The 26,611-nt window shown below is 56.9% G+C and overlaps 2 protein-coding genes across 10 annotated transcripts in view; one reads left to right on the plus strand and one right to left on the minus strand.

The window, feature by feature from the left end:
- The window catches only part of ADAMTSL5 (ADAMTS like 5), a 21,811-nt gene extending 9,075 nt beyond the window's left edge, over nucleotides 1–12,736 (plus strand). The window contains exons 1-12 of one of the 7 annotated variants that reach the window (XM_005661415.4): nucleotides 4,901–5,211; nucleotides 5,584–5,653; nucleotides 5,744–5,835; nucleotides 6,079–6,139; nucleotides 6,272–6,380; nucleotides 7,569–7,696; nucleotides 7,908–8,019; nucleotides 9,075–9,161; nucleotides 9,302–9,468; nucleotides 9,655–9,853; nucleotides 9,929–10,000; nucleotides 10,310–12,736. In XM_005661415.4, the coding sequence (XP_005661472.2) occupies nucleotides 5,156–5,211; nucleotides 5,584–5,653; nucleotides 5,744–5,835; nucleotides 6,079–6,139; nucleotides 6,272–6,380; nucleotides 7,569–7,696; nucleotides 7,908–8,019; nucleotides 9,075–9,161; nucleotides 9,302–9,468; nucleotides 9,655–9,853; nucleotides 9,929–10,000; nucleotides 10,310–10,611 (1,455 nt within the window). In that variant the 5' untranslated portion in view covers nucleotides 4,901–5,155 and the 3' untranslated portion in view covers nucleotides 10,612–12,736. Of the gene's footprint in view, nucleotides 1–4,900; nucleotides 5,212–5,583; nucleotides 5,654–5,743; nucleotides 5,836–6,078; nucleotides 6,140–6,271; nucleotides 6,381–7,568; nucleotides 7,697–7,907; nucleotides 8,020–9,074; nucleotides 9,162–9,301; nucleotides 9,469–9,654; nucleotides 9,854–9,928; nucleotides 10,001–10,309 lie in introns of those variants that run through there. The other 6 variants (XM_013994836.3, XM_085013511.1, XM_085013513.1 and 3 more) reach the window with 6 other exon arrangements.
- Nucleotides 12,737–20,636: 7,900 nt separating this feature from the next.
- Nucleotides 20,637–26,077, minus strand: REEP6 (receptor accessory protein 6). 3 transcript variants are annotated; one of them, XM_021084238.2, is made up of 6 exons: nucleotides 25,841–26,077; nucleotides 22,609–22,702; nucleotides 22,387–22,525; nucleotides 21,922–22,090; nucleotides 21,654–21,742; nucleotides 20,641–21,443 (listed from the first exon to the last, which is right to left on the minus strand). In XM_021084238.2, the coding sequence occupies exons 1-6, from the start codon at nucleotides 25,953–25,955 to the stop codon at nucleotides 21,429–21,431; spliced, it is 621 nt and encodes a 206-aa protein (XP_020939897.1). In that variant the 5' UTR covers nucleotides 25,956–26,077; the 3' UTR covers nucleotides 20,641–21,428. The 3 variants fall into 3 exon arrangements, with proteins under 3 accessions (NP_001422325.1, XP_020939897.1, XP_084865635.1); NM_001435396.1 differs by lacking the exon at nucleotides 21,654–21,742 and having other exon boundaries at nucleotides 20,637–21,443; nucleotides 25,841–26,037; XM_085009509.1 differs by lacking the exon at nucleotides 21,654–21,742 and having other exon boundaries at nucleotides 22,609–23,154; nucleotides 23,418–26,077.
- Between the last annotated feature and the right edge of the window lie 534 nt (nucleotides 26,078–26,611).

The raw sequence follows: 26,611 nt of genomic DNA on the forward strand, positions 1-26,611 counted from the left end.
CTGAGTAAGGTTCCCATGCTCCTGGCTGTCTAAGGCCTCTGCCCCCTCCAGCCTTGTGTTCCCTCCACTCCAGCGACACAGGCCTCCTCTCTGGGCTTGGTCCTCACCCTGCTCCTACTGGATGTCTTGACCCATGAGGCGCAGATGAGGATTCCTCTTGTGGGGGCAGCTAGGGGTGCCCCATCAGATATGGAGGACTCTAAGGCAAAGGTGACTCGTAAAGGCAAAACGCTCCATCACAGGATCAGTGGCCTAAGAAGAAGGACTTGTCCATGGGTGAGGGTGATGGAAAGGACATTATTCCCTATTAGTGGGGACCTCTTGATTAGAAGTCATAGAAATCCAAAATTGCTAAAATGAAAAAAAAATGGATTGACTGCTTCAGGTATGGCTCGATCCAGGGACTCAAACAACTGCCTCAGAAATCTGGCCCTTTCTGCTTCCTGCCTCTATTGGCATCTCCTTGGGGCAGAGAAGCACTACTATCCCAGCTCACATGGGCACCCCTGGCTGTGCTGGGGCCCTCTTCATGCTCATGCCCAGGGACAGCTGGGCAGCTCCAGAAACTTGGGTTCTGGCGCAGAAGTGGCAGGACCCCTCCCACTCAGTCTCCCCCTTCCTGTCACTCAGGAAGCTGGAGTGTTCTGAGGGATCACAGGAGAGTGCAGGGAGTTGGGGGTGGGGGCACGGTGAGACTCAGGGCTATGAGACCACAGAGGGAGCAGGGGCCTGGCTGACCTACATCCATCAGGACCTGCATCCACGTGGTCTGATCCTGGCCTGGCCTCAGGGATGGGGTCCAGGCTGGAGCTCAGTGTGGGGGGGAACCCCCACCAACCTTGGGGTTGGGTCCAGGCAGGGCATGGGTTGAGGGGGTGAGCCACCACACCTGGAGCCTCCAAGCCTCACAGCCAGCCCCTCCACCTGCACCAGGTATTTTGATCCAAGCTTTCAGCTTCCTCCTCCAGGACTCCAGGATTCAGCTGAGTCCAGCTGAGTTATGTCCTGCCCAGGAGGCTGGAGACATGCCAGAAGCAAAGGCTGGGGGTGGGACCATGGGCAGGCACACTCCACACCTTCACCTCATCCGCATCTGGCAATCTCAAAAACACCAGGACCCCCACAAGGCACAGCGCCTACTGTATGCACTCCCTGTAGGGCACGGGGAATGCTGTATACACTCATTGCAGAATACAAAGCCTGCTGTAGACATTCCCTGTACAGCATGATGCCTGCTGTGTGCACCCCTTGCAGGACACAGTACCCTCCTCACAAGTGCAGTGACTTCTGCATACACTTTCTGCAGGCTACATCGACTGTCTGCACTCCTTGGGAGATTCAGTGTCTACTATATGCATTGCCTGCAGGGTGCAGTACCTATTGTATACACTCCTGGGCAAAGTATCTGCTGTACACCATATCTATAGGATGTGGTGCCAGCTGCATACATTCCCTACAAAACATCATGCCTACTGTATATGCTTGCTCCATGCTGGACCCAGCACCTGCTGAATGTACTCTTTGCAGAGCACAATGCCTGGTATATACACCCCCTGCAGGGTCCAATGGCTTCTGTATAGCTCCCTGCAGGACACACAGTGCCTGCTGTATGCACTCTGCCTTAGCACTGTGGACTGGGGCTTGGGGAGTGAGGCACTTCTGAGGGGAAATGTGACTGTCCACTTGGTGGAGCTCCTGGGCAAGCCTGATTTATTTCTGAGCTGCTCAGGCCCCCGTCCACAGCTCAGCACACAGTAGGTGCTCTACGGAGGGTGCCTGCACTCACAGGCTCCACGACCCTTCCTGCCATCCTCTGTCCAGCCCTGTCCCACCAGGCTGAACCTTGCCAAGGTCACCGACTGCCTCCATCGATGCTGATGCACTGGCTCTGGTCCATTTTCCCACCGAATCTTACCACACTCTGCCCGCCCTCCTCCCCACACCCACCCATTCCGCTCCCCACCCCCGCGTCTGGTACTCAGGCCCAAGTCCCGTTCTGTCCACACTCATACCCATGACCTCATCCATGAGTCTAAACAGCCCTGCGTGCACCCACATGGCCCCTGGACTCCCAGTCTCTATTTTGTCTCACCCTAGACCCATTGTGAAGTGACCTCCGGACTGGTCCCCACCCCCACCAAGCCCACCCTGCCCATAGCCCACTCCTCTCAGCAAATGGGGCATCTCCCCTCACTGGCTGCCTCCTCCCAACGCCTCTCCCCCCCCACCCGCTCCATGGGATCTGTCAGCAAGGCCTGCAAACTCCACCCCCAAACAGCTGGGAGCCACCCACTGCTCTCCCCACATCCCACACCCCCAGGACGCCTGCGGCTGCCTCCCCACTGCTTTCCAGGCCCCACTCCCGTGCCAGGGGCAGCCGTTCCAAAAGAGCATCCTCTCCCACCTCCCACGGCTCCCACCCCCCTGGCCCTCTCTGATGCATCTCCGCCCCCACTCAGGCGACTTGATCCACCTACCCCAAGCTCCCCACTGTCCCTTACTCCAGCCTCAGGGCCTTTGCACTTGCTGTTCCCTCTTCCTGGGGTTCCCTCCCCCCACCTCATGTTGGCAGTTACCTCCTTGACCCCTCACCCCATCTGCAGTGGGCCTGAGCTATTTCTTCAGAGCGTCCTGATCAGAAGGTGACATTATCCTCTTCTGAGGGACAGTCTCCCTCACTAGCCTGCCAGGTGGGGCTGTTCAGAGCTGTCCTGGCACAGGGTCAGTAAGTGCTCAGTACGTGCTGAATGGGTGGCCCTGCTCTGAGCTGCTCCAGGCTTAAGCACAGACGGAGCTGGACCTCAACGCCCCCTCCCTGTGGTCAGGGCGAGGAGACCCCACTGCGGGCTTCCAGGAGAAGGAAGCACTCAAGCTGAGCCTGGGCCAAGCCCAGGGAACAGAAGGGCAATTCATCCATCCTCCCTTGGTGCCCCCATCTGGCCAGGCATCATCATGGGGCGACAGCGAACAGTCAGGGAAGGGGGGCTAGCAGAAGGGGCTGCATCCCTGCGTGGGATGGAGGTGGCGCGCTAAAACCAGGAAAGAGTAGGGGGTGGGTGGGGAGACCTGTGGTAGCTCTGTCCTTGCCCGTCCGCTCAAAGAGCTGAGATCCACCTGGAAGTGTCAGTGGAGACTCGCCGGCCCCATTGCCAGAATGGAGAACCTGAGGTCGTGGAAGGGTGGGGCCACAGCCGCGTGGGAGGGGGACCTTCTGGACCCGGGTATAGTTCCCAAGCCGAGGCGCGCAGCCCGGGGCGCGCAGGGAGGGCGGGAGTCGGGGTGGGGCGCGTCCTCTGGTGACAGCAGCGCCCGGGAATGTGCCGGGCTGGGAGGGGGCTCTCCGCCCCCCGCGCCCGGCCCCTGGGGCTGAGCTTCTCCTCGGTGCTCTGGGGCCCTGCGCTGGGGGTGGTCGGGACCTGTGGGAGGAACCCTAAGAGCGGAACCTAGGCGCGCTGGTTCCTGAGTAGGGTGACTTTGAGGGAGGGGTAGGGAGAGGAATAAGGTGGGGAGTAGTGGCCAGGAAAGGGGACCTTCGTGGGGACGCGATCTGGGCGTCGCTGGAGAGAGGGCAGCGCCCTCCAGGAGCTGGAGCAGGGCGACCTCGGTTCGCGCACATTCCCTGGCCCTGAGCGCGGCGCCCGGAATAGCTGCCCCGAGGTGGGGGTAGGGGCGGTCAGTCCCCGCGCGCCGCCCCCCCCCCCGCCCTGGGCTTGCCAAGGTCACCAGGACACGGACGCTGGGACTTCAGGCCGCAATTCTGGGGGACCGGGACGCGTGCAGGGCAGTCCCCTGCCGCAGATCGGCGGCCAGGCGCGCAACGGCCGCGCGAGGGCGCACGGGGCCGCCGCCCCTCTGGACCCCGGCCGGGGCGCGCCCTGGGAGGCCGGGTGGGAGGGGCTGCCCCGGGCTCTCCCGCCCCTCCTCGCGGGCCCCGCCGCTTCCGCTCGCCCAGGGGCAGCCCGGGGAGCCAGGATACGCCGCCTGGGCTCTACATAGCCGGTAAGTCCTTCTTCCTATCCCCCCACTACCCCAGCAGCGTCTTCTCCTCTCCCTAGGCTGAGGGATGGTGAGGCAGCAATCCCTAGGGTGGGAGAAAACTCAGCCCTACTTCTTCCTGGGGAAACTGAGTCCCAGAGGCGTGGCTTGTCCTGAGGTCACAGCGACAGACAGTCCGCGGTGCAACCAAAAAGGGGTAGGTGTCCTGCCCCTCAGGCAGGGGACTCTGGAGAGTGGGAACGGTGGTCCTTCTAGCCCCTCATTTTGCATCGTCTAGACCTCCACCCCACAAGCCATCGCTAAGTGGTAAGCAGGTGTCAGAAGGTCAAGCCCCACCCCTACATCCACACACATCTCTGCTCTCCTGTCCAGACCTCTTTGTACTTCCTGGGCCAACCAGGGCTAGGGTTCAGAGATGCAGCTGGCCGCACAGCTCTGGTTCATAGAGGGGGACCCACCCTGCAGTCCCCCAGGTTCTCAGCATTTGGAGACACCTTGGCCCCAGACCCTTGGTGCCCCAGGTTCCAATGTCATAGCTAGGAGAGCCAGATAAGCAGGGAAGCTGGGGCTCAAGAGGGTCCAGTGGGGCCTGGTCTTCCTCCCTCGGTGGGTGCCCAGGACCTCAAGGGCTGGAGGACTCCACCATGTCCTTCGGTCCTTGGGGCACTGATGAATTCTGGGCTCCCTGGCCCTGGGCCAAGAAAGGATTCACAAGGCAGCCACTTTCTGCCCTCTTTCTGCATCAATGCCACGGTCACACGGAGGATGGGGATGGCAAGTGACTTCCTCCTTCCCCTGACAGATGAGGAAACTGAGGCCCAGGGAGGCAAAGTCTCCCAGCCAACCTCCCGCCACCACCCTCTTCCCTGCTTCATCCTCACTGTTGGCCCCTTTCCCTCCACAGGCGCCTCTGGGGCTCTGGCCCACACCCCGTGCACATGAGGCCATGAGGCGCCCACTGGACCAGGGCCAGGTCACCCCTCCCGGCCCCTCCTCCAATCCCAGAGCTCCCTGCTGCTGCAGCTCTGGGAGTTGAGGGGGCCCTGGAGGCTTGCGGCTGCTGGGGTCCTCTGCCAGGTACCAGACCCAGCCCCACCTGCCACACCCTCTGCAAGGTCTCAGAATCCTGGACTGAGCCCAGCTCATCCCCACTGCACAGATGGGGAAACTGAGGCCCAGGGAAGCAGAGCGCCTGGCTCCTGGCCCCACTGGAAGGTAGGATCAGTGATGGTGGGGGAGTGGTGAGAGTCCCAGCACCCTGGAGACACCTGTGCGCTCTCCTGGACTGACTCCCTCCATCATCAGAGGCTGAATAAGTATCTACCAGGTGCACAAAGCAATGAACAACCAATAATTTTTTGAGCTCTTTCTCTCTGTACCAGGCTCCATGCGTCCTTACCTAATCTTATGGACCCCTCAAAACTTCCCTATTGGGGGGTTCAGTTATCACATCATTTTTCAGAGATGAGAAGGGAGGCTCAGAGAGGTTAAGTTACTGTCCAAAATCATACAGCCAGTCAGGGCAGAGCTGGGGTTCAGCCCCTGGTCTGCTGGCACTTCCATTCTTGTGCCCCTCTGTTCCCCCAGACCCTGCCCCCTCCAGAACCTCCTCCTGCTGTGGACCCTCCTGAACTCTGGTTTGGGGGGCAACGCTCAGGTAAAGGGGGACATGAGCCCAGGGGGAGTGGGCCTGGGGACCCAGCTGGCAGTCCTTCCAGGCTGAGTGTGCCTCTCTCTCCCCAAGTAGGGTCCTGGCGAGTGGACTCCATGGGGTTCCTGGAGCCGCTGTTCCAGCTCTTGCGGACGAGGGCTCTCCGTGCGCAGCCGGCGATGCATCCGGTGATGAGCCAGCTAGGACTCAGCTGGGTGGGATGGGAGGGGGGTCCCTGCCCCTCCTCTCCTGCCAGCCCGGCCCAGCCCCTGGCCGCACCCTTGGCCTGCCCACACATGCTGTGCCTTTTAATCCCGCTGATCCAGCTGGAATGTGGGTGGGGTTGGCGAGGGTGGACGAGTGGGCAAGCTGGCTCTGGGAAGGGGTTCCTGGAGGTCCTGACCACGGTCTGGCTGCCCTGCTCCGTGTAGGTTTCCCCAGGAAGAGCTGTGCTGGGGGGACACCCATGAGTACCGCGTCTGCCAGCTGCCTGTAAGTTCCACCCACCTCCCAGGCCAAGTCCTCTCTGAAGCCCTTCTGCCTCCCCACTCAGGCCCCTAAATATGTGTGCCACCATGCCAGGTTCTCAGACCCAGCCTCTGATTCATCCATCTCTGTCCTCAGGACTGTCCCCCAGGGGCTGTGCCCTTCCGAGACCTCCAGTGTGCTCTCTACAATGGCCTCCCAGTCCTGGGCACGCAGAAGACTTACCAATGGGTGCCCTTTTATGGTGGTGAGTAGGCTACCCTCCTGTTGGTTGAGAAGGAACAACTCAGAGCTGGCAAGGAAAAATGGCTCCTAAAAAAGGAGGACTTGGATGGTTGCAAGAAGGGGGCATTAGCACTGGGGCTTTGAAGGATATGTAGGAGTTGGTGAAGTGAAGAGAGGAAAGCAAGTGTGAGATGTGAAGCAGGGGCAAAGGGAGGCAGGCTCTATTCTGCACAGGGTCGAACACCAGGCTGAAGATTGACTTGGAACCTGTACCCAGAGGCCAAACTTATTAAATTCTCAAACTTATCCCGTTAGCAGGAAATGTTACCACATTGTGCTGAAAATAGCGAGTTATATAACTGTGTGCCTGGGGCAGCACGCCTCCAGATTTAAGGGAAACAGGCAGCTTCAGACGCCATGGTGGAAGCAGACACAGATAAGAAAATCCTAGAATGGAGAAAAGTTCCATCCGTCAACCTCATGGATTTTTTTTTTTTTCCCTTCACCCTAAGAATTGGAGGAAACTTGTCATGATCTCACCCCCACAGAGGCCTGCCTGGCCAGCTCAGGCTCCATTCCAGGCAGGGTCTGCCAGCCAGCTTCAGGGAGTTGGGAGCCAGAGGGAACTTGAAGGGGTAGGGGTGCAGGGATCAGGGCTGTGGGCCTGAGTGTGATGAGACTGCCCATATGCCCCACTGCCATGCAAAGAGGAAAGGGGAAACTGAGTCCCAGGCCGAGCCAGCAGCACACCTAGGATATGCAGGACTCAGCAGCATCGGGCAAATACTTTTTACTGGGCACCTGCTGGGTGCAAGGCCCAAGAGCTGAGTGAGTTCTGCCCACGGTTGTACTCCAGAGTCTAGAACATTGTCTGGAAAATAGTAGGTGCTCGATGAGAGTGTGCAGAATGAATATATGAAAAGATGAGGGCAGAACGTCACAATGTTAATAATGCAACCAGGTAAGGACCCCCCCCCCCCCAATATTAGGACTTACAGTGAATAAATGAATGAATGAACAAAAGAGTGCAGGCCCAGGATACTTGCCTGGGAGAGTCCCAGGGAACCGGAAGCAGAATGCCTAAGAGCCAGTCCTGGTTCTGCCTCAACCTCTGTGTGGCTTTGGGCCTCATCTACCAAGGGGGTGGCTGCTTGGCAAGAGGGGGCTGGAATCAGAGGTCCCTCACCCCAATGACTCCTCTGGTCCCCAGCACCCAACCAGTGCGACCTCAACTGCCTGGCAGAGGGGCATGACTTCTATCACAGCTTCGGCCGAGTGCTGGATGGTACCCCCTGCAGCCCAGGAATCCAGGGACTCTGTGTGGCTGGCAGGTGCCTGGTAAGAACTCCAGGCCCCGCCCCATCCCCCGTCCACCATAAGTTCCACCCCACTTCTTCCCCCAGGTCCTGCCCCCCAATTCCAGTCTTTTAGTGGTGGTCCTGCCCTCTCCCATAGGCCCCGCCCCTGTCAAGGCCCCGCCCCTTGCCCCACCCACCACTAGGCTCCACCCCCACCTCTGATGGTGCGCTTGTCCTCCCCATCCCTTTAGAGCGCGGGCTGTGACGGTTTGCTGGGTTCGGACGCCCGGGAGGACCAATGTGGCCACTGTGGTGGAGCCAATGACTCGTGCCTCTTCGTGCAGCGCGTGTTCCGAGACGCCGGTAACCCCGTCCAGCGCTCTTCCAGAGTGGGCCTTTTAACGATGTCCGTACTATTGGGCAGTCCGCGGCCCAGCCCTCCTCGCTCATCATTCTGATTGGTCATTGCTAGATTGTCCCATCCGTCCCAGAAGGGATGGGGTTTAACTCTTTCACTGCCGCACTTAAGCGACAATAATCCCAGCTCCAACCCTTTAGGAAGCGTTTTCAGAGGACTAGGGCCTTGGCTAACCTTTTTACTGACGTATCTCATTTAATCCTCAAATCAGCCTTCAAATACACCCCGCCTGTGAGTTCCCTCGTGGCTCAACGGGTTAAGAAACCAGTGTTGGAGTTCCCGTCGTGGCGCAGTGGTTAACGAATCCGACTAGGAACCATGAGGAGGCGGGTTCGGTCCCTGCCCTTGCTCAGTGGGTTAACGATCCGGCGTTGCCGTGAGCTGTGGTGTAGGTTGCAGACGCGGCTCGGATCCCGCGTTGCTGTGGCTCTGGTGTAGGCCGGAGACTACAGCTCCGATTGGACCCCTAGCCTGGGAACTTCCATATGCCGGAAGCGGCCCAAAGAAATAGCAAAAAGACAAAAAACAAAAAACAAAAAACAACAACAACAAAAAAAAGGAGTTCCCGTGGTGGCGCAGTGGTTAACGAATCCGACTAGGAACCATGAGGTTGCGGGTTCGGTCCCTGCCCTTGCTCAGTGGGTTAACGATCCGGCGTTGCCGTGAGCTGTGGTGTAGGTTGCAGACGCGGCTTGGATCCCGAGTTGCTGTGGCTCTGGTGTAGGCCGGTGGCTACAGCTCCGATTGGACCCCTAGCCTGGGAACCTCCATATGCCGCAGGAGCGGCCCAAGAAATAGCAAAAAGACCAAAAAAAAAAGAAAAAAGAAAAAAAAGAAAGAAACCAGTGTTGTCACTGCTTTGGCTCTGGTTATAGCTGTGGCACAGGTTCTATTCCTGGCCCAGAACTCATGCCTCAGATAGGGGAAAAGTAAAAAAACAAACAAACGAACAGAAAAACCGCTCCACCTACTCCTAACATCCTTCTTCCCTTCTGCCCAGGTGCTTTTGCTGGGTACTGGAACGTGACCCTGATCCCTGAGGGCGCCAGACACATCCGTGCAGCCCACTGGAGCCGGAACCACCTGGGTATCGCAGGGTCCGAGGGGGGAGGCGCTCTGCTGGCCGCCAGATCCAGTCGGGAGCCTGAGGCCCTGAGAGGGGCACGCCAGGGTCGGGAGGAGGGTCGCGCCAGTTTTGCCGAGCCCGGGCTGACCCTTCCCTTGCAGCGCTGATGGGGGTTGACGGGTACTACGTGCTCAACGGCAACTGGGTGGTCAGCCCGCCCGGAACCTATGAGGCGGCGGGCACCCACGTGGTCTACACCCGCGCCGCCACTGGGCCAGAGGAGACGCTGCGCGCCACCGGGCCCACCTCCCAAGATCTGCTTTTGCAGGTATGAGCTGACTTCTGAGAGGGCCTCTGGGCACGTGGCAGGGGGTGGAGTTAAAGGGTCTGGGGGAAGACTGGGGATGGAGGGTCAGAGTTGGGAGGCTGGGTAGAGGGTCAGAGAGGGAAGCCAGGTAGATGTGGGGAGGGCTTGGGCCACCAGCAGCTCCCTAGTGTGTGACACCCCTCCCAGGTCCTCCTGCAGGAGCCCAACCCCGGCATTGAGTTCGAGTTCTGGCTCCCCCGGGAGCGGTACGGCCCCTTCCAGGCACAGGCACAGGCCCTGGGCTGGTCCCTGCGGCAGCCACAACCTCGAGAGGTGGACCTTCAGCCTCCTGAGCCTCCTCCAGCCCCTACCGTTATCCCCTCGAGGACCCCGATCCCCACCCCAGGTGAGGTGGGGTACAGCCAGGGTGGGGACGAGCAGGGGGGTGAGGCCTGTGTCCCTGATTGCACTGCCCCCACAGAGCCCTGCCCACCCTGCCCCGACACCCGCGGTCGTGCCCACCGGCTGCTCCACTATTGCGGCAGCGACTTTGGTGAGAGGCCCCTGACCTCAACCCTCACCTGCCCCTAATTGACCTGATTTGACCCCTGCCCTGCTGACCTCTGACCCTGGTCTGACTACCTTGACTCCTTGACCTGACCCCAACTTGATCCCTTCTGACCCTAATGTGACTCCTTGATCGAATCCTTTTCCCTAATCTGATCCCTGAGCCCTCATTGCTCCCTGATCTGACCCTAACCCTGGGCCTCAGCTGACCCCCAGTTTCTTCGTCTGGCAATGGGTGTGTGGATGGGGCTCAGGGTGGAGCATCCAGCCGGCCTCAGCACCGCCCTGCCCACAGTGTTCCGGGCCCGTGTGCTGGGCCGCCTCCACCAGGCCCAGGAGACCCGCTATGAGGTTCGCGTGCAGCTCATCTACAAGAACCGCTCGCCTCTGCAGGCCCTGGAGTACGTATGGGCACCAAGCCGCTGCCCCTGCCCACTGCTGGCCCTCCATCGCGAGTACCTGCTGGCTGCCCAGCGCCTCATCAGTCCCGATGGCACTCAGGACCGGCTGCTGCTCCCCCATGCTGGCTACGCCCGGCCCTGGAGCCCTGCTGAGGACAGCCGCACTCGCCTGGTTGCCCGGCACTGCCCTCTCTGAGTCCCCAGACCAGGCCTCAGCCACACTTGGCTGACTAGGCTCAGGGTCATCATGTTTCCCCTCTTGTCTTAGCTTCCAGGGAGCTCAGAACTGTCTCCCACCTGCAGCTCTGTGACTCCCCATCACACACTTAGACACCCTGCACTCAGAGCCACGGTCATGAGCAGGCAGGCACTGTTGAGGACACACTGAATCTGCTCTTTAACTCTAATTTCCTCTCTCACCCTGGCTGTCAGGAAACTCAGAGCTATGTTACCCTCAGAGACTGTGTCTGCTTTTAATACCCTGGCTTCTCCCTCATCTGCTTAGAGACTCTGTCACATACAAGCATGGCCCAGAGGAAGACATGCCTAAGGAAGTAGACGTTGTAATATATCAATTCCCTTCTTGCTTTGACTACCAAGAAGCTCATCACCATTTAACTCCCTGATACTATCTCTTTCTTCTCACTGCCACTTACACAGGCGCCCTTCTGTATGCTGAGACCTTGTCACAAACAGGCATGACCCCTAGAAGACATGCCTACCCAGGCACTGTAACGTCCCAATTTCTGCTTTTGCCCTGGCTCCCAGGAGGTTCGGAGTTAATCTTGACAGCTTCAGTAATCTGGGTGGAGGGTTTCCTCCAGGCAGTGCTGCTATTCACCCATTTTTTATTCCTATTTAATTTTTACAAGTCCTTTTTTTCTTTTTTTTTTTTTTTTTTTAATTATACAAGGGCACCCCAGCTCCACATTCTTGGCCACAGACACTTCCAGATGCTCCAGTAGTCAGATCCACAGTCTCATCCTCACTGCATGTACACACCTCCTCCTCCAGGTCCAGCCCCCACCTGCCCCCAGTGTGTCTAACCCCGAGGGACAGTGAGGACCAGGAATATATGAGGATTGGGGTAGCTGGGGCTTTCAGAGGTCCCAAGACCCCTCCCCATGCCACTTGGGGGCCACACATTCATCTTAGGCCATTCAAGGGACCCTCCCCCAGCCAAGCAGTCAGGTCAGAGCCCCTGCCCGCCTGTGGCCTGTCCTCATATGTCCTGGATGTTGTCTCCTTATGTATTCTAGACGGGAGGGGCAGGCATAGGTCATGTGTGGATGGGAGGTGGGTGGAGTATCACACTCGCTCAGCACACCTCCCGAGGGGCCTCCCTTCTGCCTTCCCACCCTGAACAGTCTGGGACAGTCTGCTCTCTTCTGTACCATCTGTGGTTGTGTTTTCTCTAGGGCGCCTGATGGTGGGCGTATGAGGGGGATGCAGGACATGGGGGTCTCGATGGGCTCAGCCCCTGACCTTGCAGGTCACCTCGGGTCACGCCCTGCCCCTCTCTGGGCCTTAGTTTCCCTTTCCCCATCCACACCTCCCTTTCAGCCCCTCTGGGCCTTGAGCATGGGAACCACACTCTTCCTGACCCCTTCCCTAGCCCCTCTGTTCATTCATGCATTCTTCCAAAGAGTAATTATTGAGTGCCTTCTGTATCTGAGGGACCCCCAATCCCTCCCGCGGGGAAAGTGGGGCACGGTTCTGGAGGGAGGCGTGGGGCCTGGGCGCCCCCTGGTGGCAGGATTGGGGAAGAAAGGACTCGCGCGCTCCAGGTGTTGCCTGCAGCCCGGTCCCCCATGGCCGGGGGTGGTCCCCTCCGCCTCTCTGCAGTGTGGGGATGTGTCTCGAAATGGGAGACTCCGGCCTCCTGCACCCCGGAGCTCTCTGGGGGCAGCCCTACCACCTACTCCCCAGCCAGCTGGACCGGTTGGCTGGGGCGTCGCACCGAGCGGAGGAGAGACCAGTGCAGGTCGCACTCCAGCAGATAGGATCAGCCGGGGCTACAGGAGCCAGCATTTCCCGCAGCCCCTCCTCCAAGCCGCAACATCGTTTCCAGGAACGATCATCGAACAATCTTTAGTAAACAGTACATTGTTTTTCTGATGTGCTCTCAAGTTTTAAAACAATTGATGGAACAATTTGAAGAATGAAGAAAACATTGCACTTTTCAAGATCCTCAACTTCAGCAACATAGTCTAAGGTGGACACTAGCATTTGCACTTGCCCAGCAAATATTCCGGGCTGCTTTGATGCTTTACTTTGAAAACACAAATAAAAACTCCAGGTGGTTACCAGGAACGTCGGAAGCGGGGTGACTCAAGATGTTTCTTCCATCATGTCTTTCCCATCGGGGCCCTGGGAGTTATTATTTACAGTGTCCCCATAGGAACATGCAGGGCTCATTTGGGTTGGAGACGGAAACACTGTAGAGGAGACCGCAGGTGATTACAGACAGGAGGATCTTAGCACGCAGAGCTGAGTCTTCACGTGTCCGGTACTGGGAAGTCTCCAACTGGACGTCACCCAGGAGATGATGTTTATTAAAGGATAAAGAATGAAAACAGGCAAGTTGGAAACTTGCATGTTCCTTGGTAAAAAAAGAGTGATCACCACAGTTGTCACATCAAACCCACAGAGGACTGTGTTCAACAACATTGCACGTGCCTGCTCTGGGGGGTGGGGGCACCGTGCTTGTCTTACTGTTTTTAATTCTCTGCAGACAGCAAGCGCCAGCACCCCACTGGCCCGTTGTTTGGGTTTCTCTCTCACAGACCTTGTACCAGCTGGTTGACCCACAGGAGAACACGTGTCCAGTTGAAGGGCTGCGGAAAACCCCTGGACTGTCTCACAGCCTGTGGGGTTAGACGAGGGCATGCACGTTATGGCAAAAAGAGTTGGGCTGTTTCCGTCATGGCTCAGAGGGTTAAGAATCCACCCAGGGGAGTTCCCGTTGTGGCGCAGTGGTTAACGAATCTGACTGGGAACCATGAGGTTGCAGGTTCGATCCCTGCCCTTGCTCAGTGGGTTAGGGATCCGGCGTTGCCGTGAACTGTGGTGTAGGTCACAGATGCGGCTCGGATCCTGTGTTGCTGTGGCTCTGGTGTAGGCCAGTGGCTACAGCTCCAACTCGACCCCTAGCCTGGGAACTTCCATATGCTGCAGGAACGGCCCTAGAAAAGGCCAAAAAAAAAAAAAAAAAAAGAATCCACCTAGTTCCATGAGGACTCAGGTACAATCCCTGGCCTCCATCAGTGGGTTAAGGATCTGGCATTGCCATGAGCTGTGGTGTCGTTGGCAGGCATGGCTCAGATCTGACGTTGCTGTTGCTGTGGTGTAAGCTGGCAGCTGCAGCTCTGATTCGACCACCAGCCTAGGAACCTCCATATGCCGAGGGCGCAGCCGTAAAAAGACCAAAAAAAAAAAAACAAAAAAAAAAAAACCAGTTTGGTTGTTTTTGCAGCTGAGTGCCCATTCATGTATAAGGTTAATTAAATGTGTCCACATCCTAACCTCTGGAACCTGTGAACAGGATCTGATTTGAGAAAAGGGTTTTTGCAGATGTAATTAAGGGTTTCAATATGATCATTCTGGATTATCTGGGTGGGCCCTAAGCCCAATGACAAGTATTCTTGTAAGAGACACGCAGAGGAAGTGTTCCCGCTGTGGCACGGTGGGTTAAGAATCCAACAGCAGGAGTTCCTGTCGTGGCGCAGTGGTTAACGAATCCGACTAGGAACCATGAGGTTGCGGGTTCGGTCCCTGCCCTTGCTCAGTGGGTTAGGGATCCGGCGTTGCCGTGAACTGTGGTGTAGGTCACAGATGCGGCTCGGATCCTGTGTTGCTGTGGCTCTGGTGTAGGCCAGTGGCTACAGCTCCAACTCGACCCCTAGCCTGGGAACTTCCATATGCTGCAGGAACGGCCCTAGAAAAGGCCAAAAAAAAAAAAAAAAAAAGAATCCACCTAGTTCCATGAGGACTCAGGTACAATCCCTGGCCTCCATCAGTGGGTTAAGGATCTGGCATTGCCATGAGCTGTGGTGTCGTTGGCAGGCATGGCTCAGATCTGACGTTGCTGTTGCTGTGGTGTAAGCTGGCAGCTGCAGCTCTGATTCGACCACCAGCCTAGGAACCTCCATATGCCGAGGGCGCAGCCGTAAAAAGACCAAAAAAAAAAAAACAAAAAAAAAAAAACCAGTTTGGTTGTTTTTGCAGCTGAGTGCCCATTCATGTATAAGGTTAATTAAATGTGTCCACATCCTAACCTCTGGAACCTGTGAACAGGATCTGATTTGAGAAAAGGGTTTTTGCAGATGTAATTAAGGGTTTCAATATGATCATTCTGGATTATCTGGGTGGGCCCTAAGCCCAATGACAAGTATTCTTGTAAGAGACACGCAGAGGAAGTGTTCCCGCTGTGGCACGGTGGGTTAAGAATCCAACAGCAGGAGTTCCTGTCGTGGCGCAGTGGTTAACGAATCCGACTAGGAACCATGAGGTTGCGGGTTCGGTCCCTGCCCTTGCTCAGTGGGTTAACGATCCGGCGTTGCCGTGAGCAGTGGTGTAAGTTGCAGACACGGCTCGGATCCCGCGTTGCTGTGGCTCTGGTGTAGGCCAGTGGCTACAGCTCCGATTCAACCCCTAGCCTGGGAACCTCCATATGCCGCAGGAGCAGCCCAAGAAATAGCAACAACAACAACAACAAAAAGACCAAAAAAAAAAAAAAAAAAAAAATCCAGCATTGCCACAGCAGCGGCTCAGATTCAGTCCCTGGCCCAGGAACTTCCATATGCCAAAGGGGGTGGCTGTTAAAAGAAAGAAAAGAGAAAGACATGCAGAGGAGAGACAGAGAAGACGCCCTTGTGAAGTCTGAGGCTCGGATCAGACTGATACAGTCAGTCATAAGCCTGAGATGCCTGGGGCCCCCAGGAGCTGAGAGAGACAGAAAGGACCCTCCCCTGGAGCCTCCAGAGGGAGCAGAGCCCTGGGAGACCTTGATCTGGGACTTTCGGCCTCCAGAGCATGAGAATAAATTCCTGTCGTCTCAAGCTACCCAGTTGGTTGTAGTTGGTTACAGCAGCCACAGGACACTGAGACGCTCACCAATGCCCTGCAGTCTCCAACAGGTACATGCCCAAAAGAAAGAGGAGCTCTGCTCACCACAGACCACTTCTAGAACGTTCCCAGCAGATTTGTTACCATAGCCCCTCCCCCCCCCCACTGGAAAAAACTCTAAGGCCCATCAGCAGTGGGATGGAGTATCCTGGGTCCTGCAGAATGACTTGCTCTCCGCCAACAGAAAAAAACAACACAGCCATCATTCCCACCGCAGTGTGGCAAGCCTGGGTGGATGCAACCCACACAACCTCCAAGGACAGAGGAAATGGAGGCAGGATCGGAGCTACTTTTTGGGTGGGAAGTGACTGGGAAGAGCCAACCCTGTGCATTACTTGCCCAGAGTTACTGGTTACACTTTTCTTTTCATTCTTTTTTTTTTTTTTTTTTTTTTTTTGGTCTTTTTAGCACCACATCCAAGGCATATGGAGGTTCCCAGGCTAGGGTTGAATCGAAGCTGTAGCGGCCGGCCTATACCACAGCCACAGCATCGTGGGATTCAAGCCGCATCTGCAACCTACATCACAGCTCACGGCAATACCAGATCCTTAACCTACTGAGCGAGGCCAGGGATCAAACCCACATCCTCACGGATGCTACTTGAGTTTGTGACCTGCTGAGCCACAACGGAAACTCTGGGTTACACTTTTCTGTACATTTACATTAAAGATGAAACAAGTCTGAGGGGTCAAATAAAGGTCATTGATTCCACCTGGGGAGACAGGTGTGTGTCCATTCACCTCAGCTCCCAGGTAAGCGGTCACGGATGGGCAGGGCTGGGGAAAATCTTCAAGGGGTAGAGCAGGGGTGGGGCAAGGCCAGGTGCAGAGTGAGCCAGTGCCCATCTCTTGCCCTGAACCCAAGCCACATCACCTACTTCAAACAGCTGGGCCAGCGATAAGCAGTTTCCAAGAACCCTGTCCCCAACACCCAGTTAGACTTCATTAATAATTACCCCTATCTCTTCCTCCCAACAAATCCAACATCCCCAAGCAAAAGCCAAAGTCCTCACCACACCTTCCAGGTACTTGCATGGTCCACCCCCCAGACTCACCTCCGCTCTCCCCTCCATCACGGGCTCTAGCCACACCTGCCTCCCTGTGCTTCACCTAACCTGCCAGGCACCGACCTGCCTTTGCACGTCCTCTGGTGCCTGGACCACTCCTGCCCCCGTATTCATAAGGCTCGTGCGATCGCCTCCTTCATGTTCCTACTTAAATGTAACTTCCATAGAAGGGCCTTTCTCTGACCCTTGCAGCTCCTGTCCCCCAACTCCTGGCTCTGTATTTCCCCATGACATTTTCCTCTGACAGGTTATTCATGCATCACGTCGATTGGCACCTTGCCAAATCCTCAGGAACAGGGATTTTTCTCTCTCTACCATTAGCTCCTAGTGCGAGGCCTGGTATACAGTAGGTGCTCAATATTTGTTGAGTGATCTGTTGAATGAATTGGACCCACCGCTCAAACAGTCACACTCAATACCTCCTTCTCCCACCTTGGAGTCCCTAAGAATGAGGACCAGGTGGGGCCGGCTGCAGTGTTGGGGGCGGCACAGAGCTACCTCCTGTCCAGGAAAACTGTGATGGACGGGGCCATCAGTTGCTGGGGACAAACTGGGCCTGCTAAGTTGGGAGAGGGATGCTGGGTCAAAGGATCATGTAAATCAACCATACTTTATTTTTTTTACTTTTATCTTATTTTATTTTATTATTTTATTTTTATTTTTTATTTTTTTGTCTTTTTGCCATTTCTTGGGCCACTCCCTTGGCATGCAGAGGTTCCCAGGCTAGGGGTCTAATCGGAGCTGTAGCCACCGGCCTACACCACAGCCACAGCAACGCCAGATCTGAGCCATGTCTGCAACCTACACCACAGCTCACAGCAACGCTGGATCCTTAACCCACTGAGCAAGGCCAGGAATCGAACCCGCAACCTCATGGTTCCTAGTCGGATTTGCTAACCACTGAGCCACGACGGGAACTCCCTCACCCATACTTTAATAAAAAAAATAATAATAAAACAAGAGTTCCTGTCGTGGCACAGCGGAAATGAATCTAACTAGGAACCATGTGCCAAGACCAGCTCAGCAGGATGGGGCTGAAGAACGGGTGCTGTGGAACTTAAGGAAAAAAAGTTAACATAAAACAAGACACAGAGACATTTATCTTAAGTAAAGGTGGGAACCGGGAACTCAAGGTCTCAGGGACCAAGAGCCCAGCCTCAAGAAACCACACTGCTTTTATTGTGCTCTTTAGATGAGATCAAGTGAAGAGTGGCTACGGTGGATGATACAGGGTTTGTTTACTATTATGTAAGTTCTTTTACTATTTTAAAAGCCACTTTGGGGGTAAAAGGTTAAGCTCTTACTCTGACCTCTAGGCACATAACAGTTCTTAAGCTAAAGTCATTTACTGTTTTTCAAGCAGGAAGATGGGATAAAGTAATGTAAGAAGATGGGATAAAGTAAAGAAAGACAAGGTGGAGTTTTCAAAGAAACATGTTTTGCAACAACCATGAGGTTGCGGGTTCGATTCCCGGCCTTGCTCAGTGGGTTAAGGATCCAGCATTGTGGTGAGCTGTGGAGGAGGATGAAGATGCGGTTCTGGTGCTGCAGCTGTGGCTGTGGCTTAGGCCAGAAGCTGAAGCTCCAATTCAACCCCTAGCCCAAGATCCTCCATATGCCAGGGGTGTGCCCTCGGCCCAAAAAAACCACAACCAAACAAACAAAAGGATTGTGGGACTTGGCTGACGTGTCTGGGCAGAAATCAAAAGTGTCTCAGAAGTTCCCAGTGTGGCTCAGTGGTTAACGAATCTGACTAGGAACCATGAGGTTGCGGGTTCGATCCCTGGCCTTTCTCAGTGGATTAAAATCCAGTGTTGCCGTGAGCTGTGGTGTCGGTCGCAAACGAGGCTCTGATCCTGCGTGGGTGTGGCTATGGTGTAGGCCAGCAGTTAAAGCTCCGATTCGACCCCTAGCCTGGGAACCTCCATGTGCTGCAAGTGTGGCCCTAAAAAGAAGAAAAGTCAAAAAAAAAAAAAAGAAGTGTCTCCAGACCTGGCCCTGGGATAGACTCACCCCTGGTTGAGAACCACCTGCATTACAGCCTCAGAGGCACCGCCCCCTCAGGGCTTGTGATTTCTCCTCCTAACCCTCCTCTCTTGTGTTTGCAGGAGAACTTGTGACCAACCACAACCTCAGGGAAGCTGAGCTCTGGTGTGGGGGTGGGGGTGGACTGTAACGGACACCACAGGGCCCTCCCAGCTGTGGCTGCAGGTGCCTGGCAGGAGATTTGTCTTGGCATGGCAGGAGCTGCCCAAGGGGTCACAGCCTCTCCCAGGGGCTGGGTTGAGACCAATGGCCAGAGACTGACAGAACTGGGAGCGCGGAACTCAGGTGCCTGGGCTCCAGGTGGAGCTGATTCCCAGGTAGGTACAGGACCCACTCAGGGTCCCCACTGAGACCACCTTCCTGATCAGCTCGCCCCACCCCCCAGCTTCTGACTCAGGCTCTGCTTCTGGGGCCAGAATTTGAACTGGAGGCTGCTCTGGGTTTTTATTTACTTTATTTTATTTTATTTATGTATTTATTTATTTATTTATTTTTGTCTTTCGTCCTTTTTTAGGGCCGCACCTGCAGCATATGGAGGTTTCCAGGCTAGGGGTCAAATTGGAGCTGTTGCTGCCAGCCTATGCCACAGCCACAGCAATGCCAGATCCGAGCTGCATCTGTGACCTACACCACAGCTCACAGCAATGCCGGATCCTTAACCCACTGAGCGAGGCCAGAGATAGAGCCCGCAACTTCATGGTTCCTAGTCGGATTCGTTTCCACTGCGCCACAATGGGAACTCCTGCTCTGGGTTTTTAGATCTGTTGGACTGGATTTGCTATTTTTGGCTCAGAATTTTTTTGAGTCTGTATCAACTTGTCCTGTCTCTGCCCGGATTTTTTGGTTTTTGTGTTTGGTTTTTGACCATGCCCGCAGCACATGGAAGTTCCCAGGCCAGAGGTCAAACCCTGGCCATAGCAGCGACCAGAGCCACTGCAATGACAATGGACAATGCCGTATCCTGAAACTGCTGAGCCACCAGGGAACCATTCTGCCTGTTCTGTTCTTGTTTTTTTGTTTTGTTTTGTCTTTTTAGGGCTGCACCTGCACCATATGGAAGTTCCCAAACTAGGGGTTGAATTGGAGCTGCAGCTGCTGGCCTATACCACAGCCATAACAACTCAGGATCCAAGCTGTGTCTGCGACCTACACCATAGCTCATGAAAATGCCAGACCCTTAACCCACTGAGTGAGGCCAGGGATCGAACCCATGTCCTCATGGATGCTAGTTGAGTTTGTTACCATTGAGTCACAATGGGGACAACCCCTTCTGCCTGTTTTAACAATCAGAGTCAGGACAGCCTCACATAGCAAACCAAGGGCAGGTTGTAGGATGCCGTCAGTCCCCACCCAGCTGCTGCCTCCCAGTTTCCAACAAGGCCAGGCTGTGCCTCCCAAGCCTTTCTGCAGAAGGCTGCCTGGCCCTGCCCCTGGGCTATCTGCAGGGGGTGCTGGCTGGAGTGAATGGCCACCCTCCCCCAGTGACTCTGGGCACCTGGGCAGGATAAGTCTCAGGTGTGCCTTCCTCAGGGAATGAGCACCGTGGGCCTGCAGGTGGGCTACACTTGGCCACACCCACTCCATCGGCTCCCTTCAATCTGCTCCCACCTCAATCAGCTCCCTGCTAGTGCTTCTTGGGACCCCACCCCCCAAATAAAGGACTCAAATTCGTGCCTGGCTGGCTGCTTCTGAGCGGAGCGCAAATGAGGCAGGACTATTTCCTCCAGCTTGCTTCTCTGAGAGAGTTTTCAAAAGAAGGGGATTGATGTGCGCAGGCCCAACAGTTTGTCCAGGACGGGAGAGAGAAAGCAGTATGTGGAACGCCCAGGCCTGTGTCTCTCTCAGCCACTGGGTAAGATCGCCATTCCCGGCCTCAGTTTGCTCATCTGTGAAGTGGGGCTACATCCACCCACCCCTGCTTGGAGGAGACCCTGTGCTCATGAAGCCCCTCCCTGGGGCCCCGGACAACAGACAGACAGAGATGAGGCTGGTCCAGATGAATTTTACTGAGCCCTCCCTAGCAGGCCAGGTGTTTCAGCCGCCAGCAGTGCTGCAGGTATTGGAGCCCGTGTCGGTGGTGGGGCCAGCTGCAGGTGACCTCAGTGGTGGACTCTGAGGAGTACTCCAGGGAGGACGCAGATTGATAGGAGGCGGGCAGCCTGGGCACTGAGGTGCTGCTGGTGGCCTTTCTTGGGGGCTGCTTCTGGTGCTGTCTGTTCGACTTGGAGGTTTTGGTGGCTGAGGTCCCCGGCCCATCAGGGGTCTCACTGGGGAGTTGTGTGGGGATGGCGGCACTACTGGGAGACTGCACAAGGGGGCCCACCTGGCTGGAGGTGCTGGGACGCTGTGTGGAGCCTGAGGACTGGCGGGCTGTCTGTGAAGGGCCTGAGGAAGAGGTAGAGGGCCGGGCATGTTGCTGGCCCAGGGCCTGGGTCTGGCCTGAGGCCTGGGCCTGGCCAGGGGCCTGGGGCTGGCCGGGAGCCTGCGGCTGGCTGGAGGAGTTGGCCCGAGACTGAAGCCCACCCCGGAGCTTGCCGGGCAGCTGGGAGCTGTTGGCAGAGCCAGTGGCCAGGGACTGATGCTGGGACTGGCCCAGGTTGGTGGAGCTCCTGAGGGCTGGCTTGGCTGGGGATGAAGGGCTGCTGGTGGGCTCTGCTGGGGAGTCAGTTGAGGAATCCACAGAGGACTTGGGGTGTGACAGGTCCTCCAGCTCACCAGCCGGCTCATTCATGCAGGGGCTGGCCAGGGGCTTCACTTGCCCTTCTTGAGGTGAGTCATGCTTGCTTTGTCTGCAGAGAGAGGGCCATGGGGGTGAGTGAGGCGGGTCTGCCTGTGCTCAGGGCCCGAAGGCTGCACTCAGCTGATGGAGAATGTGATGGGGGCTGGGGGCCAGTGTGGGGTCCACTGGAGGTACCACCAGTAGCCACCCTTGGCAGGGCCAGAGTCATGTGCAGGCACTCACACGCACACACGCACATGCACCCACACATTGGCCCTACCTCACAGACCAGCTCCGAGGGTGGTGAGGGGCCCACCGCCGCAGCTGCGGGGGTGATGAGAGCCCGGCTGCGGGCCAGGGTCTGCAGGACTGGTTCCCGAGAGCATGGGAGAGAGAGGTGGACAGTGAGAGAGGAAGAAGAGCCCTTGGAGGAGGCGGCCAGGATGCCAGATGAGGCAGATGGAGGTAGGACTGAAGGTGGGAGGGCAGGGAGCTGGGAGACAGACAGACAGGGACTGGACAGACAGCCCTGGCCCTCAAGCACACACCGTCCCGAGTTATTCCGGCTGCCACATCCAGGGCCCGTCCGCTGAGGTCGTTCATGATGCTGTCCACGGCCTCGTGATGCTTTAGAAACAGTGGACGGATGGCGCGATGATACAGCATGTGAGCCCCGTTCCAGGGGCCGGGAATCATGCAGAACAACAGGAAGGCGCACTGCAGGCACAGGGCAAGACGTGCACTCGGTCCCCTGCTCTGTGCCTCTGCGGAAGGAGTGGGCCTCCCCCAGCAGACACTCCTTAGCATGGGCCTGGGCCTCCCCCAACAGATACCTCTTGAGATGGGCCTGGACCTCTTTCATCAGACACCCTTTCAGATGGACCTGGACCTCCCCATCAGACCCCTGCCCAGTTGAGCCTGTTTCCCCAGGGAAGGTGCTGAATCACCCCTCACACCTCAGGGGGCAGCAAGGCAGGACCCCTCAGAACCCTGGCCTCCTGGGTGGCACCCACCTTGCCCGCGTAGTAGAAAGGGAACCAGAACAGGAGTAGATCGCTGAAGAACTCGGCCAGCCCGAACAGGCCGTACACCACCCAGTAGGTGAGCCACACAGTGTCGTCCTCTTTGCTTGGGCTCTCGATAGCTTTGATTCTGGAGGAGGCGCGGCAGAGTGAGGGGCTGCCTGGACCTTGGAGGCCCTCCTCCCACAACCTGGGCCACCAGTGGACACTCACGAAGCATATGCTGGGTATGCAAAGCCGATGAGGTTGCACAGCAGAGACGCCCCGTGGCCGAACAGAAGATACAGGCTTAGTAGAGTGGCGGCTCCTGTAGATAGAGGGCTGTGGGAGGGGGCTGCACATGCTGAGCTGGGACCCCAGCACCCCCTTGACCTGGCTGATGCAGCCAGCTGCCCTCACTCTTCCCAGAAGCCTTAGCAGCCCCTCTAGGATGCATTATTGCTCTGTAGCACCTGGACAACTCCCATCATGGCTCTGAACCCTGAGTCTTGTGTCTTTTACTGGCTACCCTGTCAGTCTCCTCGTGAACTCCTCATAAGCAGGTCAGCACGGGTCAGGTCTGTACCCAATAGGTGCCCAGTGTTTGTTGAATGAATATGTGATCTCTGTAATTATATCCAGCCATGCTGGGTCCTATAGGAGGGGCTGAGCACTGGAGGCTAGAATTTAAGTGTTCCCTTGTGGCACAGTAGGTTAAGGATCCAGCACTGAAACTGCAGCTTCTTGGGTCAGTGCTGTGGCACAGGCTTGATCCCTGGCCTGGGAACTTCCACATTCCACAGGTGCAGCCATAAAAAAAAAAAAAAAAAAAAAAAAAAAAGGGCTAGGAGTTCCTGTTGTGGCTCATTGGAAACAAATCTGACTAGTATCCATGAGATGCAGGTTTGATCCCTGGCCTCGCTCTGTAGGTCAAGGATCCAGTGTTGCCATGAGCTGTGGTGTAGGTTCCAGATGCAGCTCAGATTTGGAGTTGCTGTGGCTGTGCTGTAGGCTGGTGACTGCAGCTTTGACTCAACCCTAGCCTGGAATGGGGCTAGAATTTAAATATAAGTAATGGGAAAAAAAACTGAAGGCGAGGTCATTCTGTCCTTGATGCTTGATTCTCGGAGGGTGGAGAAAGCCAACAGTTTTTAACTATTACCTTAGTCCAGGTGTGTTCTCCTCACCACAGCTGACACGGGGGCCAGGTCATTCTCGGGGTGGGGGGCTGTTCTGGGCATTGTACCTGGGGTGCAAAGCATCATCCCTGGCCCCCATCCACTTGATGCCAGGAGTATTCTCAATCATGGCTTCTGCAGATGTCCCCAGACACTACCCAGTGTCCTCTGGGGGTTGCATGGCCGTGATCGAGAGCCCCTGTCTTCGTGGGAGGGTGCAAGGTGTCGTATTGAGAGTCCCGTGGACTGGGGCTCTCTGCTTGGAGCATCAGTTTTCCCATCTGTCAGGGGCATAGAGTAGCCCTGCCTACTAGGGTTGCTGAGAGGTCAGCTAAATAAGACTCAGCGGAGAGGACCCTTCCCTATGCATTTAGTCAGCCCTTCTGGTGGCCCAAATACACTCCTGGCAATGAGGATCAGAGAAGAAAATTGTGGGACGTGAGGGCCAGGAGCGTCAGCCACTCTGCAATCATAATCATCACCGCTGCCTTTATTAAGTGATTCTCGTGTACAGGGCTCTGTCCCTCTCAGCTCCATCTCATTCAACAGCTGGGACAAAACGGAAGCTGGGGTGAGCGGGGCTTGCACAGGGTCACTCGGGGAGCCTCTGGCTCCTAGGAGCATTTTCAGCCTCTCCACCCCTGCACCTCCAGCCTGTTATCTGCAGAGAGGAATAGAGGCCACTAGGGGACCAAAGGGCAGAGTCACCTCCACCTTCCTCTCCACCTGCTTTAGCTTTAATCCCTGGCGTCTAGGGTCAGGAGAGGGAGGGGAATCCCTGGCTGGCCCTAGGAGGCCTGGTCGCTGCCTCCTCTGGGTGTCCTCCTCTGTAGCTGGGAGGGGGAGTTGGCCATCTCAGGCAGGTGGGGCCCAAGGATTCCTGGTGGGGGAATGGCACCCCTTCCCTGGAAATCGCAAGGTGGGGAGGAGCAGCTCTCCCTGGGCACCCTTCCCCTCAATCCCTATTCCTGCAGTCTCAGCAAAGGGAGGATGACCTTGGACATGGGCGGGGACATGGCCCTGGAGATCAGCAACAGATGGAGCCCTGGGAAAGGTTGTGGGGGTTGGGGGAGTGGATGCTCCCATGCAGCCCCTGTCACCCCGAACCTCAGTTTCCTTCCTGTGAACCCCTAGCATCCCCAGAGGGCCCCTCCCAAGTGCTCTTTGACCTAAATTCCCCACCCACTGGTATCAGAGATGTGAAAAGGCAGACACGAGGTCAAGCATTGGCTCCCAGGGGCAGGTTCCTGGCTGAGTCAGCATGAGTTGGGGACCAGGAACCTGGGGCAGGGGGCAGGTTTCGGACCCTCCTTGGGCTGCCCAGCATGGGAATCCCCAGTTGGTGGAGAAATGGGAGGAAAGCAGACTCTCGGGATCTATACACAGGTGCTCAAAACATGTGCACATCCTCGCTTAGGGTCCCTTCCCCCTAGTGTCCAAACAGTGTCCTGTGATTCATTCTGGGGGGCTTCCTGGAACGGGTGGCAACAAACAGATGGACTTGGAGTACAGAAAAAGAGGAGAGGGAAGTGTTTCAGAGGATGTCAGGAGCCCCACAAGGTCATTGAGGAGGAAAGGCAGAGGAGGGACTGGAAAGAGAGTGACAATTAGGGGTGGCTGGATCTCCCTCTCTGTTGGCCCCATCCAACCTTTCTCTAAACCCACCACATCGGTCAAGCAACCCAATTCCAGGCAGGGGAGGGAGAGGCCAGGCCAAGGTTGGGTGGAGAGAAGGGGAATCCTAGCAGGAAAACAAAGGAAGGGGAGGTGGGAGTGACTCTTCCCCTCCTTGTCTGGAGCATTCTCTGGGAAAAGAAGATCTCTACAATTGCTTCCAGGCTTGGATCCATCAGGGAAGGGGCTGGTGACACTGGCAGGGAACTGGCTATCTCCTGCCCCCTCCTCCCCCGGGACCAGCAGGACAACTGGAAGAACCGGACTTCTGCCTGGCGGGAACCCAGGGCCTGAAAAGAAGGGGCAGAGGACAGCCTCCAGACCTGATGGCTCGAGTGGGGGTGTTGCGGGGCCGAGATAAGGGGTGGCCCAAGTCCGAGGTCGCATTGCTTGGGGCAGAGAGGGGCTGAGGGCAGAACGAAGGTCCTCGTCCATGACCCCTCCCTAGGATCTCAGTCTCCTCGCTGGGCTGTGGGCGCGCCCCGCCGCCCTATCTAGACCCCGCAGCCGGCGCCGGCCGGAGGGGGCATGCCTGAGGCCCTCGTGGCCCAGGGCTTCAGAGTGCTCTTTGGCAAAAGGGGGTGTCGCCCCAAGCGCTCCCCCCGACGGCTCACCCGCGGCCAAGTACCGCTTGTCGACACCGGTCTTGGCTTCGAGCGCCCCTAGCGCTTCGGTGGCCAAGTTCCTCTGTTCCAGAAAGCGCTCGAAGCGCTGGCGCAGGCCGTCCATGGCACCGCCGGGCCCGGGGCTGGCAGCCTGAACTTGATCGTCGGCCCGCACACCGGCCGTGCAGCCCGCGCGCTGCCTTCCCTTGGCACAAGCCGCACGGCTCCGCCCCCGGGCCCGAATCCGCCCCCGGGCCCGAATCCGCCCCCGGGCTGGTCTCCGCCCCCGAGATGGTCTCCCTCTTCTGCCCCCCGCTCTGGCCAATGGGAGGGCAGGGCGGACAAAGGAGGTGGGGCCTGCCCCGTCTCCTCCGCCGCATTGCCCTTTGGCGGGCCGCGGCCGCGGCAGCCGCGACTTTGGGGGAAGAGGGCGGGGCGCGGCAGCTGAAGGCGCCGATTGGCCGAGACAGAGCGGGACGTAGCTGATTGGGGGGGCGGGGTCATGGCCAGGGATTATTGGCTGAGCCGTTGTGGGTGGAGCCGAGGGAGGCGGAGCTAGAGGGAGGGGCCAGATAAAGGCCAGAACTGGATTGGAGAAAAGATACTAATAGCGAAAACAGAGAAGGGGCGTGGCCGCACATAAAGAAGGAGGGACGGAATATGAAGGCGGGGTTGGGGCGGGGCTAAACTGAGGAGGCGGGACTTATTCGAAGGAGCAATCCTGGTTGGACTTGGAAGGAGACAAGGCTTATTCCTGGGGGAGGGGTGTATAGGAAAGTG

This window comes from Sus scrofa, chromosome 2 (genome assembly GCF_054392235.1).
Source record: "Sus scrofa isolate SSC_HxYL_T2T_F1_AM1 chromosome 2, Sscrofa_HxYL_maternal_Yorkshire_Landrace_v2.0, whole genome shotgun sequence".
NCBI lineage: Eukaryota > Metazoa > Chordata > Mammalia > Artiodactyla > Suidae > Sus > Sus scrofa.